The sequence below is a fragment of the Trachurus japonicus genome, chromosome 17, assembly GCF_045865225.1.
Source record: "Trachurus japonicus isolate A0001 chromosome 17, Traja_1.0".
Classification (NCBI taxonomy): domain Eukaryota; kingdom Metazoa; phylum Chordata; class Actinopteri; order Carangiformes; family Carangidae; genus Trachurus; species Trachurus japonicus.
In genome coordinates, this window is record NC_140923.1 from 20,513,656 (window position 1) to 20,532,188 (window position 18,533).

At 43.1% G+C, this 18,533-nt stretch overlaps 1 protein-coding gene across 6 annotated transcripts in view; it reads left to right on the forward strand.

Annotated features, from left to right (window-relative positions):
* The window catches only part of LOC146970573 (disks large-associated protein 1-like), a 199,689-nt gene that overhangs the window by 136,033 nt on the left and 45,123 nt on the right, over positions 1–18,533 (forward strand). For all 6 annotated transcript variants that reach the window (XM_085804365.1, XM_085804364.1, XM_085804366.1 and 3 more), the window contains 2 exons: positions 275–470; positions 13,230–13,512. In XM_085804365.1, coding sequence (XP_085660491.1) covers positions 275–470; positions 13,230–13,512 — 479 coding nt within the window. The remainder of the gene's footprint in view (positions 1–274; positions 471–13,229; positions 13,513–18,533) is intronic.

Below are 18,533 nucleotides of genomic sequence, written 5' to 3' on the forward strand. Positions count from 1 at the left end.
TTTTATAACATTTGTGCAGATTAAATGCTCCACAGCCACACTGAGGGAACCATCTGCTGCCACCGTGCTCCAGCTACAGACCGAGATGCATCTGCAAGACTGTAGATGTGGCTGATTGTGTGACACAGATTTTGTCACAGCAGAGACTCTTTGTGCACGTTCAGCAGTATTTCCATGTGTAACATGGACAGTCACAGCTCTGACTGACACAGTACTATGAACTGCAGAGATGACCGTACGTATGACTCTCTCTGTTTCCCCCTCCCTCCGGCAGGATTTCGACAGAGCACTCCCCCAAACTGCAGATCAGGAGCCACAGTTACCTTCGTGCGGTGAGTGAGGTTTCAATCAATAGAAGCCTGGATACCCTGGACCCCAAAACCCTCCTCGACCCCAAATCGCTGCTGTCCTCACCCCAATACCGATCACGCAATGAAAGCTACATGAGGGCCATGAGCACCATCAGTCAGGTTGGTTGCCAACACCGCTGCCTTTGTATGCACAGTCTGCTCCACCCTGTCACAGACACACACACACACACAGGCCTGGATGGACATGATGGGGTTTGAAGTCATTTTCATGTGAAATGGAGTTTTGAGCTTCTGGTCCACACCTTACTGAAAAAGATATATTATTTTAATGCTGTTAGATTTATTTATTTGTATTTGGTCTGATCTGGTTCATGTGGAAGATAAACTGCGCTGAGGCCGGTGGACCAGTTGTATTTTTCTCTTTCACTGTCTGTAAGGGTCAGAGTTATTGTTTCTGACAAAATCACCAAACACATCACCGAAGACACAAACTGAGCTGCGTTTTCAGCTGTATTTACTACAAAATGATCACTCACAGAGAAAAGAAAGATACAGACTATCTCTCTCATTCAGTCTCTCACACAGCTCACAGCCTCTGTCTGAATGCACTATCGTTTAGTCTTAGCCAGACTTTTACTCTGATTGCTTTAGAAACAAATGTTATTTGTCATTATAAGCCTTGTTTCCACTGTGGGAGTTCCTGGTAAAGAGAGGGGGATAGGAACTTTATAAGAACCGTCCTCCCACTTGTCTCCACTGCAGACCAGGACCCATCGGACTCTTGAGACGACAACAGTTTTAATCAGGCCATATAGATGCTTTCTAATAATACTGGGTTATAAAAATGCTATTTGATCGTTGTGTAATCGCGCGATCACATAGTTCTCTGTCCACTTATACGTCTTTTACTACTACTACGATCATATGTTTATTACTGAGTTATTACAGTATCTCTTTTTTTTAGCCGCGTAGACACTTTTTCAATAACGCTGGCTTTTAAAAATGCTGCGTATTCTGGGGCTTTCTCGAACCCCCAATTCCAATCCGTTCCCTAAAGACTCAGGCCCTGAACCCTCACTGACTAAAGTGACGTCAGCTCTAAGTGACAGAGTGTGAGAGTCTGTGAGGGTCCAGATGCTGTAAACATGAATGGAACAGCACTTACCCACTCTCACGACACGTTACCTTGACAACAAAATGTTTTTAACTCCGCCCTTGGACCGATAAATTTACTGTACTTTCAATACGCACAAGGTGTGAGAGGGAGGCGGACTCAAAACAAAATATTCCTGGATCAGATCTGATCAAATCATCATCAATAATCACAAACTGCACGTTAACACTGACAAGAAACTTCTTCTTTTCTTTTTATTTATTCCTTTTTTTTGGCTCCTGTCCATTAACAATAAAGAGACTGGCGGAGCTCTCTCTGACTACTTGTGTTAATTTCTTTTTTTTTTAACACTTGCGTTCCGACGGCACCCCATGTGTTATGGTTTGACTTCACAACGCTATGAACTGTGGGTAATTCCCCTACCCAAAGTCAGCATCGCTGCTGACTTACGGTAAGGGGGCAGTAAGGGCTCATTCACTGACTCACTGACTTGATGATCTGACAATGGAACAGCCCTCACACACTCACGGACTTCCCGTGAACGCGCCTCTAAGTCAGTGAGTGCGTGAGGGGTCGGATTGGAATTGGGCCTTAGCGTCACATCCCGCTTTGGGTATGACCAATCAGCACAGAGTAAACCTCAAGCCCCACCCGGGAGTTTTTCAGGGGTGTTCTGAGTACCTATCCCAAGGTAGGGACTCATTTAGCTATGTTATATAATTACAACTATATTATTTATAATATATTATTTAGAGCTGTCAAACGATAAATTTTTCTAATCGCGATCAATCGGAATTTTTCCATAGTTAACGCGCGATTAATATCTATATTAAAAATATGATATATTGGGGGCTGCTCGTTAAAAACAGCCGTGATACATGCTTTTACGTCGGAGTCTTCAAACCAGAAACGTTTGTAACAACACCGGAAAAAGTCGCTAGATTTGTCGCTAGTCGCTTTTGACAAAAAAAAGTCGCCAAGAGGGGTTGGAAAGTCGCCAGATTTAGCGAGAAAGTCAGCAACACTGCTCAGAGCTCTGGTACATGGATGTATATCCGCTCTCATTCTTCTTCTTCGTCTCGGGAGCTTAGTGGCGGTGGCAACCAACTTGAAGGTGCCTTACCGCCACCTGCTGGACTGGAGGTCCCACACTCCAGTCCAGTAGAGGAAAAAATGGGCCGCGATTTAAACGCATTATTTTTTTTATTAATCACATCACGATTAACATTTCAACTATGACAGCCCTAATATTATTATCATATTATTTAGTTGCAGGAAATGTAAAATTACCCCGAAGTTCCTGCAGTGAAAACACTCCTAAAGAGGTGAGGCTCAGTGTACTGGAAGTGCTCCTCCTCTTCCCTGCAGTTCTTCAGCAGAGGAAAACCAGCGTGGCTCAGCAGACTGCTTGAAACAAGAGGCGTAGCTTTAAGCCGCCACAATCCAGTCATGAACCAGGTTTGCACCCAGTCTGTCTGAAAACACACATGTTTCTAAATCTCATCTCTACAGACAGAGCAAAGTTGTCAAGACGTAGCTGCCTGTTATTCCTCAGTCATTAGTGTGCAGCAGTGTGGCACTTCTTACTAAATGTGCATCAGAGTGTCGTGGCGCACTGAGGCAGCGCCAGTGTGTGTTACACTTGACATAAAATGAAACCTGACAACCACTGAAAAATAGTGACAGTGTAAAAATAACCGTCACTAAACAAAGACAGACAAAAAAACATCTGAGGCTTGATCGGTAAACATCATAATACAAAGAAAATCACATTTAAATTAGATTGACTTTCAGTGCGGAACAAGTTTTTCAGTTCCATTGTTCCGTTTTTCCGCTTCTGATTTTGTTTTCACTGTTTTGTAATGTTTCTTCATGTGGTGTTAGTGTAGACCACAGTTTACCTGCCTCCAGAGACACCTGTACACCACAGCCTACCACACTGATCTGACACACAGTACAGCCCAGGTCTGAAAAACAGTACTCTGCTCTTTGTTTTGAAAATGGTTTCAAATCCTCTCTGACCCCAGGTCTGTGCACAGAGCAGATCACAGCCATGTCTCCATCCATCACACCACAGGTGTTTCCTTCAGGGGCAAGTCTCAGTCCCACTACAGGGACTGTAGCGTGTGTGTGTGTGTGTGTGTGTGTGCGTGCCTGTCTGTGTGTGTGTGTGTGTTTGTGTAGTTTATTTAGACCCACACACACATACACTGTCCTGCTGCTCTAAATATACACTACAGCAACAAAAGCACTAAATGTAGATTAATCCACCGCTGAAAATAGTCCCTAACAAGGCAATTTTGTCTGTAACCAGTTAGAATAACAGATTTCTACCGAAGCTGTAATTAACCAGGAATACTGAAGCTGTAATTAAGCAGTGGGGCCAGCTCTCACTGGAGCCACTGGTTAATTAAAGCTTCAGTATCTCACTTTTCCCTGGCTCCGCTCCGGCTCCTGTAGTCCCCTGCTGCAGCCATGACAAAAATATATGTTTCATTAATTCTGTGTGTGTGTTAGGGGTGTACATCCAGTGTACGATTTGGATTTGGATTCGGATTCAGGCTTTTAAAAAAAACCTTTGGGTTCGGATTCGTATTCGGGAAGAAACCAGAAGTGGGCGCACTGACTTCAGCCGAGCTAGTGCTACGCAGAGCTAGCCGGCTAACTTCCGCTTTAGCTCTCGGCTAACTAGAACGGGAATAAAATAATTTAATGGTGCGGCTCTTCTAGACTTTCCAAACGTAATCAGACTGAATGGATCAAATTCTGGTAGTGAAACGAGTCGTTTCGCGGGGGTTGTGACACTCACAAAAAAATTATCCACCGTTTTATAGCCACTTCTTTTCCCATTATTGTCTATGAGAAAAATGCTAAGTTGTTGAACGGTGACCCTGGAAGTAGGTTATCGGTGAGCACTTCCTGTCTACTGTAATGCAATGCATGCAGGGAGTTGCTGTTTCTTAGTAATCCTAACATGTACTAGACACAAATGAAACAGGGTGATTCCCGTCGCGGCAGCCGGCAGTGCTGCTGCACACGTCGGACAGCAAAACTATTCGGGATCAAAGTATGATTTGTGTACTTCCGAATACGTATTTGTGTTCGGGTACACCCCTAAAGTGTGTTTGTGTGTGTGTGTGTGTGTGTGTGTGTGTGTGTGTGTGTGTTTGTTTGTGTTCGGAGGTGATCTCTTCAGATAAAACCTGTGTTGGCACCACTTTGATTAGTTCCCTGAAAAGCCTCACTGCATCCCCCCGCCACTCCTCCCCCCCGACCTTCATCATCATCACCATAATTACACTGACTGAACCTTTACTAACTGTCTGATTCTCCTCTGCATGTGCAACTAATGTCACTACACACACGAGCACATGCACTTGCAACTTGTCAGTGTTTTTTTTTTTTTTTTCTGGAGTTATTCACACATTGTTTTCAGTTTATCCTTCCTCTTGTGTTAGGGTCGCCACTGACTCGTTTTTAGGTTTTACATGCATAAAAGTACCACATATTTGTTTATTGTATAAAGACTTTTTGACTTTGTCAGGAACCTGTATAATAATAATATTTAAACAAAATAAAACAAAAATAATTCACAAAATTCTAGAATTATCTGGTTAAAATTATTACATTTGTGGTGTTAGGGTTGGTTTTGACTCGGTTATAACAATAAGAACAATAATGAGAGTTAAAACTGAAATCATAAGTGCAAAACCAACCTTTTCATGGATAAGGAAGCCTACCAATGTAACCAAGAGATGAGAAACAAATGGGATGATAAATAATTGTTTTTATTGTGTTTCACAGCTGATTTAAGACTCGAGTCAAAACTGACCCTATAAGAGATGGTAGCAGAAAGCTGACAAGAGGAAGGTTACATTGAAGACAAGGGGTATAGTGACAAAAAAGGCCCAGGGGCCCAAACGAAAAGTATTGAAACCAACATTTTCATGGATAAGGAAGCCTAACAATGTAACCAAGAGAAGAAAAACTAATTGGATGAAAAAAAAATGTATGTAGCAGAAAGCTAACACAAGACAGGTTAGAACAAAGCTGCTGGAAACGAGGAGAGTAGAGGGATGAAAAGCGACGCTGCGTTGTTACACAGAGATGTCAACATCTGATTTACATGAAGTCTGAAGAGAAGAGACTCGACACCACAGTCACATCACAGTGTTGTTGTTGTTGCACAGAGCTGAAAAACTACAGCAAACACACTCTTAACACCTCCTTGTTTTCAGACTCACTTTGGCACTCAATTGTGTTTGTGTGTTGAAACCTGTCCAGACCGACTCGCACAGACGCACACGCACCTCTGTAGGATTGTAAACACGCCCTAAGTGCGAGTTCAGTTTTGATTTTAGTTATGTAAAAAATACAGTTTTACCCTCGTGCATCGTGTTGTTTCGCAGCAGCTGCATGAATGATACATGTGGCTCTGTGAGGGGAGGGGCTGTGTGTGGCACGGCAGCTGCAAAGTCATGAATCATTCAAACCTCCTGACGCCGCCGCCGGGTTGGTCCGAGACCCGAAACCGCACACATCCACAAGAACCGGTGTGCTACAGTAGCTGTAAATCAATCATAACGTCATCATCAAGTACTGACCTGAGATCAGCTGCTGGACATCAGCCAGAGCAGCTACACAAATACATGAATGGACGAAAAATTTTAAAAAAGTAGATTCTTCCAGATTGTACATCATGTTCACATCAACCTGCTCACACCAGCTGCTACAATCTGCTTTACACACAAATACCCAAATGTGTTAATTAGACTTTTCTTTTTTTCTTTTTTTAATTAATTAATAATTAATTCGATTTTCTAATCACTAATTGAACTCACAGGAGAAACCCTCCAAGTGTTAGGTATTTTTTAAGATATGATGACTCTCTACAGTGACGGCTGGTATCAATGGGCTAGTGGGGCTAAGCCCTCCCTGCATTACACAACAAAAGATGAGGAAAAAATATTCTCTAAATAACATACAAAAGATTGTTCTAAGTCTTAATAAAAATCGGAACTGGCAACAATATTAAATAGTTTCAAGAAAAACACAGGATATCTCTAAATGGGCTAATTTTAATCAGCCCGAGCTCACCGAGTCTGCTCTCATTCATTTTCCGACTGTGGATGATTGACAGGTTCCATGTCCCGCCCTCGCCATTTACCGACTGTTTGGGCTAATTTCATTCAGCCCACAGGCCGATCGGTTCTGACCAATCAGCAGCCGGCTGACGCAGGGTCAGTAATTGACAGGCGTCATGTCCCGCCCCCTTGGTTTACTTGTCATTGGGGCTAATTTCATTTAGCCCAACACCGCTGTTTTCAGACCAATGACAGGAACCGGAGAAAGTTGTGTTGTTGTGGGAGGGAGAAGACAGAAACAGCGGCGCTAGGCGCTAGCATCACAGGTAGCATTAGCCTACTTTACTGCTCTAAACTGTCTTTGCTAACATGAACGAAGTGGAGAATCTAGTTTCTAAACTCACTGGGAGCACCAGCCTTAAATGACATGGCGATAACAGACCAGAAAGGCCGTCGATATGAGCTGCATATATCGTCTTCTTTTTTCTTTTTTTTTTAATTGAACAATATCGTCGGGTGTGTGTGTGTGTGTGCGTGTGTGAGAGAGAGAGAAAGAGACTGTGTGTGTGTGTGTGTGCGCGTGTGCGCGCGTGAGAGACAGAGAGACTGTGTGTGTGTGGGGGGGGGGGGGGACTGTGTACGTATGTGTGAGATAACCAGGTTAAGTATGAGAGGCCGTTTAGGAAATAATTCACATTTGCTCTCACATGTTGCATCATACTCTCTCACATACACTACTATAGTCACGCACACTTACTACTATAGTTACACACACACACTTACTATCATACTCTCTCACAAACACTACTATAGTCACACACACTTACTATCATACTCTCTCACATACACTACTATAGTTACACACACTTACTATCATACTCTCTCACAAACACTACTATAGTCACACACACTTACTACTATAGTTACACACACTTACTATCATACTCTCTTACATACACTACTATAGTCACACACACTTACTATCATACTCTCTCACAAACACTACTATAGTCACACACACTTACTACTATAGTCACACACACTTACTATCATACTCTCTCACAAACACTACTATAGTCACACACACTTACTACTATAGTCACACACACTTACTATCATACTCTCTCACACATACTATTATACTCTCTTACACACATTACTATACTCTCTTACACACACTATTATACTCTCCTACACACACCATACTCATACACACACACACTATGTGAGAGAGTTTAGTGGTGTGTGTGCATGAGTATACTGGTGTGTGTGAAAGAGTATAGTAGTGTGTGTGAGAGAGTTTTATTGAAACGGAAGTGAGTTTAAATTTCCAGTTTCTGATTGGTTCTTTGCAACACCGCCGGAACTAGGAAGTAAATTCAGTTACGTGTTTTTTGTTGTTTTTTTACGTTGATCCATTCGATTGTTTTCCACCGTATAAAAATGTAGCCTAATCATATCTACAATATTCACAGAATTGAGGGATGAAGCAGTTATCCCCATTATGTTGGAGTGTATTAGTGATCAGACGTGACCGAAACATGTTGTGATTCAGCCGCCTGCTCAGGGCCCATCACCGCCTGACGGCGGGGGACGAGCCCGGCTTGGTTCACTGGTCTCGGGAGACAGCTGCCTGCTACCGGAGGCTCCGCTGCGGCGGAGATCCGACGGGTCCATGGCACTGGTCCGACCTCCCATTAGTCCGACCTCCCATTGGTCCGACAATTCGGAGTAATGAGAGTTCGAACTAATGGGAGGTCCTCATTAGTTCGAACTGGACTAGTTATTAGTCAAACTCTAGTAGGGCCTACATTTTTACCGTTCACTATGCATTTATATTATTATTCATATAGGCTCCACCTGTCAAGAAGACACACGTGGAAGAAGAGGTGCAGTTTATTATGTTTCACCAACGAGGAGCTGTCATTACGCACGACTTTTACGCACTGCTGCGCGCTCATTAGTGTCCGTAATTAAACCTTGACACTCATATCAAATCAAACTTACATTACAGACAGGTGGATTGGGTTCTCTGTCTCTTTCTCCCACTCCGAACAGACAGACGGACGCAATCAGAAAGGAAACGGAGGCTGCGCATTGATCCTTTTTTCCTTTCTGGGATCAAACGGATCATGTGCAAAACAAGCACTTCATATTAATAACATATATCGCTCATTATGCTTCCAGCCTGTCTAGCCTCTACCTGGTGTTTTTACTAAACTTAACCAACTCCTTTCTTCATTGCCTGAACCTAACCAAAGCCAAATTTACTTTTTTTTCTCTCTCTCTCTCAGTCTGCTGTCAGCAGCAGCGGCGGCTGTATTTCTTTGATTATCAGTTTACACATCTTGATCAGCATTTATGATGGTTGTGCGCGATCTGACATGATCTGGCTCTCTGCCTGAATGTGGTTATATTCTGGGCCGCGCGTGTATGTGTGTGATGTGCGTAGAGAGAGAGAGAGAGAGAGAGAGAGAGAGAGAGAGCTGCATGCTCCTATCAATGGAAGAGCTTGTCACAAAGTAGCGACAGTTCGAACTAACGGGACCGCCCACTGGTTCGACCTCCTATTGGTCCGACTTGTGGTTGATTTTGTCGGAGTAACGGGAGGTCGAACCAATGGGAGGTCGGACCAATGGGCAGTTCCCGATCCGACGACGCACACGGGGCGGCTGGGTTTTGCTGCTCTCCGCCGTCCTGGTGCACCACAGTTATCAAGACTGAGACCCGCATCAGCCGAAGCAGACGTGCTGTGACACGACACAGTGTTTCCCGAGACCCAGACCTCCGTAGTGGCCAGAGCGCGGCACAGTCCCGAGACCAGCGGAGCAAGCTGGGCGACCGAGTCTCAGCTCTTTCTCCGCCGTCAGTCGGTTACAGCGGGTGGATTGTGCCAATCCAACCCACTCGCCATAGCCAGTTATCTGCTCTGGCCACTACGGAGGTCTGGGTCTCGGGAAACACTGTGTCGTGTCACAGCACGTCTGCTTCGGCTGATGCGGGTCTCAGTCTTGATAACTGTGGTGCACCAGGACGGCGGAGAGCAGCAAAACCCAGCCGCCGTGTGCGTCGTCGGATCTCCGCCGCAGCGGAGCCTCCGGTAGCAGGCAGCTGTCTCCCGAGACCAGTGAACCAAGCCGGGCTCGTCCCCCGCCGTCAGGCGGTGATGGGCCCTGAGCAGGCGGCTGAATCACAACACCATGTTTCGGTCACGTCTGATCACTAATACACTCCAACATAATGGGGATAACTGCTTCATCCCTCAATTCTGTGAATATTGTAGATATGATTAGGCTACATTTTTATACGGTGGAAAACAATCGAATGGATCAACGTAAAAAAACAACAAAAAACACGTAACTGAATTTACTTCCTAGTTCCGGCGGTGTTGCAAAGAACCAATCAGAAACTGGAAATTTAAACTCACTTCCGTTTCAATCAAACTCTCTCACACACACTACTATACTCTTTCACACAGACCAGTATTGCACACACACCACTAAACTCTCTCACATAGTGTGTATGTGTATGAGTATAGTGTGTGTAAGAGAGTATAATAGTGTGTGTAAGAGAGTATAGTAGTGTGTGTAAGAGAGTATAATAGTATGTGTGAGAGAGTATGATAGTAAGTGTGTGTGACTATAGTAGTAAGTGTGTGTGACTATAGTAGTAAGTGTGTGTGACTATAGTAGTGTTTGTGAGAGAGTATGATAGTAAGTGTGTGTGACTATAGTAGTAAGTGTGTGTGACTATAGTAGTGTATGTAAGAGAGTATGATAGTAAGTGTGTGTAACTATAGTAGTAAGTGTGTGTGACTATAGTAGTAAGTGTGTGTGACTATAGTAGTGTTTGTGAGAGAGTATGATAGTAAGTGTGTGTGACTATAGTAGTGTTTGTGAGAGAGTATGATAGTAAGTGTGTGTGACTATAGTAGTGTATGTAAGAGAGTATGATAGTAAGTGTGTGTAACTATAGTAGTAAGTGTGTGTGACTATAGTAGTGTATGTGAGAGAGTATGATAGTAAGTGTGTGTGGCTATAGTAGTAAGTGTGTGTGACTATAGTAGTGTATGTAAGAGAGTATGATAGTAAGTGTGTGTGACTATAGTAGTAAGTGTGTGTGACTATAGTAGTAAGTGTGTGTGACTATAGTAGTGTTTGTGAGAGAGTATGATAGTAAGTGTGTGTGACTATAGTAGTGTATGTAAGAGAGTATGATAGTAAGTGTGTGTAACTATAGTAGTAAGTGTGTGTGACTATAGTAGTGTATGTGAGAGTATGATAGTAAGTGTGTGTGGCTATAGTAGTAAGTGTGTGTGACTATAGTAGTGTTTGTGAGAGAGTATGATAGTAAGTGTGTGTAACTATAGTAGTGTATGTGAGAGAGTATGATAGTAAGTGTGTGTAACTATAGTAGTAAGTGTGTGTGACTGTAGTAGTGTATGTGAGAGAGTATGATAGTAAGTGTGTGTAACTATAGTAGTAAGTGTGTGTGACTATAGTAGTGTTTGTGAGAGAGTATGCTAGTAAGTGTGTGTGTGTGTAACTATAGTAGTAAGTGTGCGTGACTATAGTAGTGTATGTGAGAGAGTATGATAGTATGTGCGTGACTATACTAGTGTTTGTAAGAGAGTATGATGCAACATGTGAGAGCAAATGTGAATTATTTCCTAAACGGCCTCTCATAGTTAAGTGTTTTATTTTATTTATTTTTTTTGGACTAGACCCTTCTACTTAATGCAGTGTGTAGGCCTAGTTAGTTGCTATAGGCCTACTTTTGTGAGATGGGATAACCCTAACTTTTAGCTACTGCTGTGTTAACCATTTAATGGGTAGCCTATAATTTATTTATTAGCCCACCCAACTAATTTGACCACCAGCCGCCACTGACTCTCTATATAACAGACATTTTTTTCTCAGAAGTCTCAGCTCCACTCATGCCCCTCCCCTTTGTCCATTTTTGAATTAGCTGGGAGAGAGGGGCGGAGTCAGACGCTGCCAAAATGTCAGCTCACTCTGAGCTTTAAAGGGACAACGAGGAGTTTTGGAAAAGCAAAGCGTTTTCACACTACATTTATGAGTCTCCGTGCGCACCGTGAAATTCTTTGACCGGCGCAAGACGGACTCATGTTTTCATTCATCAAGAATTAAAGTCAGAGGTTCGAAGACGATCAAATACCGCTGTAGTTCCGACCATAAACGGCGATTCGGCGGCGTTATTCTCATGGCTCGCCGGGCAGCGCCAGCGAAACCGAAAGTCAGGAAACGCTGGTCGGCTCACCCAGCATTTCCGCCACCACTAATAATAACAGAATAACGATAGAGACAAAACTATATATTTATCGAAAATGGGCCCATTAACAAGTGTGGGTAGCGTAGATTCATCCACATTAATATGAGACTTTTTCATTGTCGCGGAATTTTTTTTTCTGCCGATGGAGAAACTCCTCGTTGTCCCTTTAAAACAACTTATCTTCAGAAACCTGTGGGCAGTGTTGGGCAGTAACGCCAGTAAGAGATTTGATTTCTTTTTTAGTGACGGTGTAATGTAACGCGTTATAATTTCAAAAATAGTAAATATATTACAGTTACAAGTCCAGGTAACTTTATGTTACCATTGCCAGTCCGCTGCTCTCACCCACACCTAGGCACCCTTCCTTGGATACACAGTGTCGGCCCGCTCTGCTGGCCCACTAGAGGTTGTTCTTTTTTTTCTTTTTGTTGTTGTTGTTGTCACAGTTGTTCATGGCTCTGCCACTAACAGGAAGGCCTCTTCTCCACTGACAGCAGCAGGCTCCACCCCCCGGCTGGGAGCAGAACTAATTGAAAAGTGATATTCAAAGGCTCTAAACATATTTAAAGGGGACATATTATGGAAATATCACTTTTTGAAGGCTCTTTAACATAACAACATAGCCTTACGGCCCCCAAAATGCCCCGCAAAAATCTGTAATTTTCAGGCTTCCTAGGTTGAAATCCATGTGGTTTTATGAGCTGTTCTCTCAGTTGTCTTCTAATGATGTAACTAGCTTTCAAATTTGCATAACCTCACCCCTACCTGGTACCAGTGCAAGGGGCGGGGCAAGCAGTGGTTCATTTGCATTTAAAGGGACAGACACTGAAACCAGCCGTTCTGAACAGGGCTGTTTAGAGAGGATGAAAAGAGCTGTGATGTTTGATCCTTGGGGGATTTTGACCACAGCATGTCACAGACATGTCTTTAAGACACCTGGAAACTATTTGTGGAAAAGGGGCAGAATATGTCTCCTTTAAGCTCAAAGTTCAGACTGAGACAGACTCCAGATGGGTTGAGCTTGAGCTTTGAACTCAAAAATTCCCTGTTTCTCTAATATTTACAAAGTATAACTCCACATCTAAAACTCATTTTATTCCCTGCAACTCAGCTGAAGCTTTTAATGTTGCTGCTTCACTTGTTTCTGTTTTGTCATGTCTGGGCGGCCATATTGGATGTTGTTTTCTAGGACTGACTGACAGACACTGAAGCTTTCTGCAGCACATGTGACGCTAGTGCTGCAGCTGTGGATCAATGTTAACTGTGTCGTCTACAGTATTTTCATATTGTTGACTCTGACCTTTCAATGTGCTGTTATGTAATGACTTCAGATCCCTCACTTAACTGTGTTTAAGTCACAGATGTTGACACTCTCCACTGTTGGTCTCCTCTTCTTTCTTCCTCCTCTTCCTCCTCCTCCTCCTCCAGTTGAGTGAGGTGGAGGTGAACGGACAGATTGAGCAGGTGTGTGAGCAGGTCTACAGCGAGATGCAGGCCCAGGCCATGGAGGCTGCCATGGACAGCATGGACACCATGGACACCCTGCCGATGCCGGGGTGCTTCCGGATGCGGAGCCACAGCTACGTGAGGGCCATCGACCAGGGCTGCGCCTCAGAGGAGGAGGGAGAAGGAGGGAGGCCGCTGCTCCTGCTGCCGTCCTCCCCACCTCGCACGTCCGCCACCACCGTCAGGACCATCCAGAGCAGCACAGGTAGGAGCGCACCGCACTGCTTCATTTGTAACACCACGAGGGGGCTGTTCCAGCAGGGTCAGAGTGAGAGAACACACACACACACTACACAAAAAAAACAACGCTGTCCATGGTGACACTCGGATCCCTGAACCAACTATACAAGCACTGATACTATCAATCACCTCCGCCCTCCCCCTTTTCCCCCCTTCCATCCAATGCGAGGCTGCGAGCTGCCTGTGTGACTTATGTCACGTGATCAAAACAACTACACGATTCTGATGATGACGTCAAAGGTGAAAGTTCAAGCAAAAGTTAGAGCCTAGGTCAGGACTCGGGGCAGTTAAAAAAATTGTTTATTAACGTAATGTTTTGGTTAATGGTTCAAAATGGTTAAACAATCCAGTTGCCGTAGCGTGTTGTTACTGGTAACGTTATGCTCTCTCTTTTTTTCTCACGCGTGTGTCTACGTGCGGTGCGCCCGCACGCGAGAGAGGCGGCAGGTTGAGAGGCTGACTGGCAGAGATGAGAGATGGTGAAACTCTAGCATGGTTATAAAAAAACCCAAAAAAAACACCATAGAACTACCACAGACACGGGCGCACGGTAAATGCGCTAATTGCTCAGCTGCAGCGCTATATCGCTCGCGCGCACACTAAAAATGCATCCGAAGTACTGTAGGCAAACGGGCGATCTGTGTGCAATGTGTGTGTGTGTTTACGCTGATGTACTGGAACTACAGCAGATTCCGTTGGTCGAAATTATCGAACAAAATGTGTTTTGTTTAGTTTTTTGAAATATTGATTGTACATTGTAGGCTACAAAGGGCTAAATTATCAAACAAATACAATAATTATCGTACAACTGGCAACCCTGGCTGTTTGTAATTATGTAGAATTCTTCAAGGTGTAGCTTTACAGGTGTGATAAAAGACACAACACTGACTCAGATTCAGATTCCTTTACTATTCCCAGAAGGGCAATTCATTCCTACAGTCAACACATTTGTAATAAATAGAATAAAAGGAAATAAAAAAAAACAACAATAGGTACAGCAGATGACATCCACAGTCAATCATCTTACAGCATCAATCCAACAACAGTAAAGGACGGGATGCAAAGAACCAAGATCAGTCTGGGGTCCACTCAAGCTGAGTGAGACAGATGATGAGTTACTCAGGAAGGAAACAGCTCAGAAACCATCCATCCAGCCAGCCTCCACCTGACGTCTACTTACTAAATATGACTATGGCCACTGGAAGATCGGACCAGAAAAAGCTGCTGAACACATGAACTGTGGGCTCGTGATTTTTGCATGAGGATAGTCTCTTAATATCAGTCATGTTTCAGGAAAATTGAAGCTAGCTGTTAGCGCCTTTCACAGGATTAACCACAACCAACTCAAACTTGATCAGAAAATGCTTCAGACCTTAATGATGCTTTCTTGTGAAAATATTGTTGCCTATCTGTGGTGGCAGTTTATACTTTATATACAGTAGGGATGGACCAATGTGTTTTTTTGGTTCTTAGGTTCCCTGTAACATCTGACCAGGCACAACAGATGAAAATTAGCCTTATTGGCTAACTCTGGCTCACTTGCAGGGTTTTTTTTTAGAATTATGTTGATCAATATTCGCCTGTGAATATTCTCATTTATCCAGGTCATAGTTATCTCAAGGAAATTTAAATCGAACGCAACTGGACTTGGTATTTGTCTTAGAAGACGTTTCACCTCTCATCCAAGAGGCTTCTTTCTTTCTTTCTTTATTTCTTTCTTTATTTCTTTCTTTCTTTCTTTCTTTCTTTCTTTCTTTCTTTCTTTCTTTCTTTCTTTCTTTCTTTCTTTCTTTCTTTCTTCCACCCATAGAAAGACATTCATCTCTCACCCTTTAGCTTTAGCCTTTTTCTTCAGCTAACTCAGCATTGTTTCAACAATTTCTTCAGCTCATTCAGCATTCACACGCATTTCCTGCTGGAAATGCTTCTTTTTCTAGTTGTTGACAATCGTCCATGCCAATAATCGGTTGACCCCTAATGTACAGGAACACAAAATGTAAAGTGGACGCCAAAACTGCTCAACAGTATGAGCGTTTTGAGTTTTGATTATCCGTCTTATCTCATATTGCAGTTTTTATCTTCCATGTTGCCTGCATGCTTGTGTGTTTTGCTGCATCATCATTGGCTGACGGTGCTGTGTTCATGCGGGAGCAGGACTCAGATCTGTGATGATATAATGAGTCAAAAGAATCATCTCAACACAGCTGACAATTATCTGGCCTCCATTTCCAGCTGACTTCATTCTGTCTGATGAGAGTGAGCCACATTCACTTCACCTGTGTAACTTCAAACATGGCAGCTCTAATGTTTCTGCTGCAAAGTGTTTTCATCTCACTGTCTGTGTGCATCCCGCTCCTTCTCCTCTGAGTTGTTTCACAGGTTTTTAAGAACAAGAGACGAGACTGAGTCTGACGCTGCAGTCACATGCTGGAAGAGGGCAAACTGTTTACTTCATACTAAATATGCGTGTGTTTGTGTGTGTGTGCAGTGGAAAATGACAACCAGGGTCCTCTTTAAAAAAAGAAAAGTAGGTCACTGGTTTAACAGGGATCAGTTGAAAACTCATTTAGTTATTGTCTTGTTTTTTAATCTGGATTCTGCAGCTCTGTAGATTACATGAGGACAGAAATGTTCCTGCACAGATCCATGTGAAGTGAAAGTGTGTGTTATCATTTTACAGACTGGCAGTTGTTCCAGATGAATCAGAATCAGAATAAAACTGTTTGCATTGCCAAGAGCAGTAAAGGTCAGTTTACAGCATGAGGAACTTGTCTTGGTGTCAGGTGCAAACATAAAATAGTTAAAGGATAATTACCATTTTTTTACAATCTGGACTTTATTTCTATCATAAAATACGATCATTTCCTCAGCCAGATAACTTTGGTGTCATTACAAGTCGTTCCGACGAAATTAGCTCCAGCCGAGAGCCGCGTATATCCGTATAATGCGAGTACACGGGGCAGCCTCTAAATAACACATTATCTGCTGCGAAACTCGTTCATTTCACCAATATTTTGTTATGATAGGCTAGCTGTTATCAACATCCGGGGTCTGTAGGTTGACCTACTAACCTCTGACCTGAATGATGTCATCTCCGACCGCTGCCTGGCTCATTCTGATAATAATGATTCCACTTCAGCATTCGGGTCCATTTTTAGCTCAACTAGCCCGAGCTTTAGTGAGTCCAGGTTGAGGAGAGGAAGCCTGTGGAAGCTGAACTTCGTCCAACTGCTCATTTTGTTCTGACAAGTCAGAAACACGCAGAAACAAACCGTAGCATTAGCGGTAGCAACAAGCCGCACCGCGGTCGGAGATGACATCATCCAGGTCAGAGGTCAGTAGGTCAACCTACAGACCCCGGATGTTGATAACATGCCACCACGGGCTCAAAGGGGAATAGCACTAGCGTATCATAACAAAATATTGGTGAAATGAACGAGTTTCGCAGCAGATAATGTGTTATTTAGAGGCTGCATTGCGCTGCCCCGTGTACTTGCATTATACAGATACGCGGCTCTCGGCCGGATCTAATTTCGTCGCAACTACTTGTAATGACACCAAAGTTATCTGGGTGAGTAAATGATCGTATTTTATGATAGAAATAAGGTCCAGATTGTAAAAAACGGTAATTATCCTTTAAAAGGGAGGGATAAAAATATAATTAAGAATTTAAATAAAATAAAATAGAATGAATTAAAATATTCTAGTGCAAGAGATATGCACATACTATATGCAAAGAAATATGCATATACTATAAATACACAAATACTATATAAAAGAATAGAATAAAGATATATACAAAATACTACTAAATATTGTGCAAATTGTTGTAGTAGTGCAGAGTGACTTCGTGAAAACTATGCAAAAATGTATAGATTATAGAGTGGAAACGGGGAGGGTGTCTGACTGTGCAGTTTCACACGTAGCTGTTGGGAGCAGGAATCATCTCAGAGTTTGACTGTGCAGTGGAACAATGGAGCAGATATCTCACACAGATAATCCGCCTTCATGTGTGTTGCTCAGAGAGCAGGCCACAGCGGGGCCCTCGGGGGACTGTGAGTGAGGACCGGCTTCATTTCAAAGTGCTCAGCTGGAGATGACCCACATTCACTGCTCCTCTGGGACTTCTTATAGAGTTAAACTAAAGAGGATATACACACACATGCAGATATGCACAAGCGCCTACGTATACGTTATCCACTCATATAGTAGATGGTCAGCTCCTCTTCCGCATGACTGCCGACTGTGCTGGTGAACGCTGCTGTCGTGTCCACTGGACTGAATCATCACCTCAGGACGTCAACGGCTTCATTTGGCATTTTTAATTGTTGACTCATCTACAGTAGCTACAGTGTGTTGCATCAAACACAATCTTATCTAAACTCACAGGGCAATGAGATGAGAGGAAGATGACGTTTGAATAAACAAGATTTTTTTTATGAGTTAGCGAGTTTAAAGACATCCTGAAGCAGCTCTCAGAGCGCTGTGCAGTTCGGCATGATTACATGTTTACGGTAAAAATAGGAAGCGAGGGAGGGACATGCAGTGGATATTGATTGCCGTCTACGGTAGCAAATCACATTAAATGTACGTTAAAGGGGACATATTATGGAAATGATCACTTTTTGAAGGCTTTTCAACACATAATTAGGTGTTTTCTTGTTTTTCAGCCACCAAAATGTGAGAATTGACAAAAAAATCTGTAATTTTCAGACTCCCCAGGTTGAAATCCATGTGGTTTTACAAAGTATTTCCTCAGTTGTCTTCCAATGATGTCATTAGTTTTCGAATTTGCGTAATACCACCTCTACCTACCAGTAGAAGGGGCGGGGCAAGGCAAGGCAATTTTATTTGTATAGCCCGCTTTTACAAACAGTTTGTCTCAAAGGGCTTTACATGGCATCGTAACAACATCCTCTGTCCTTAGACCCTCACATCGACTGAGGAAAAACTCCATGGAAAACCCTTTTAACTCATTGAGTGCCA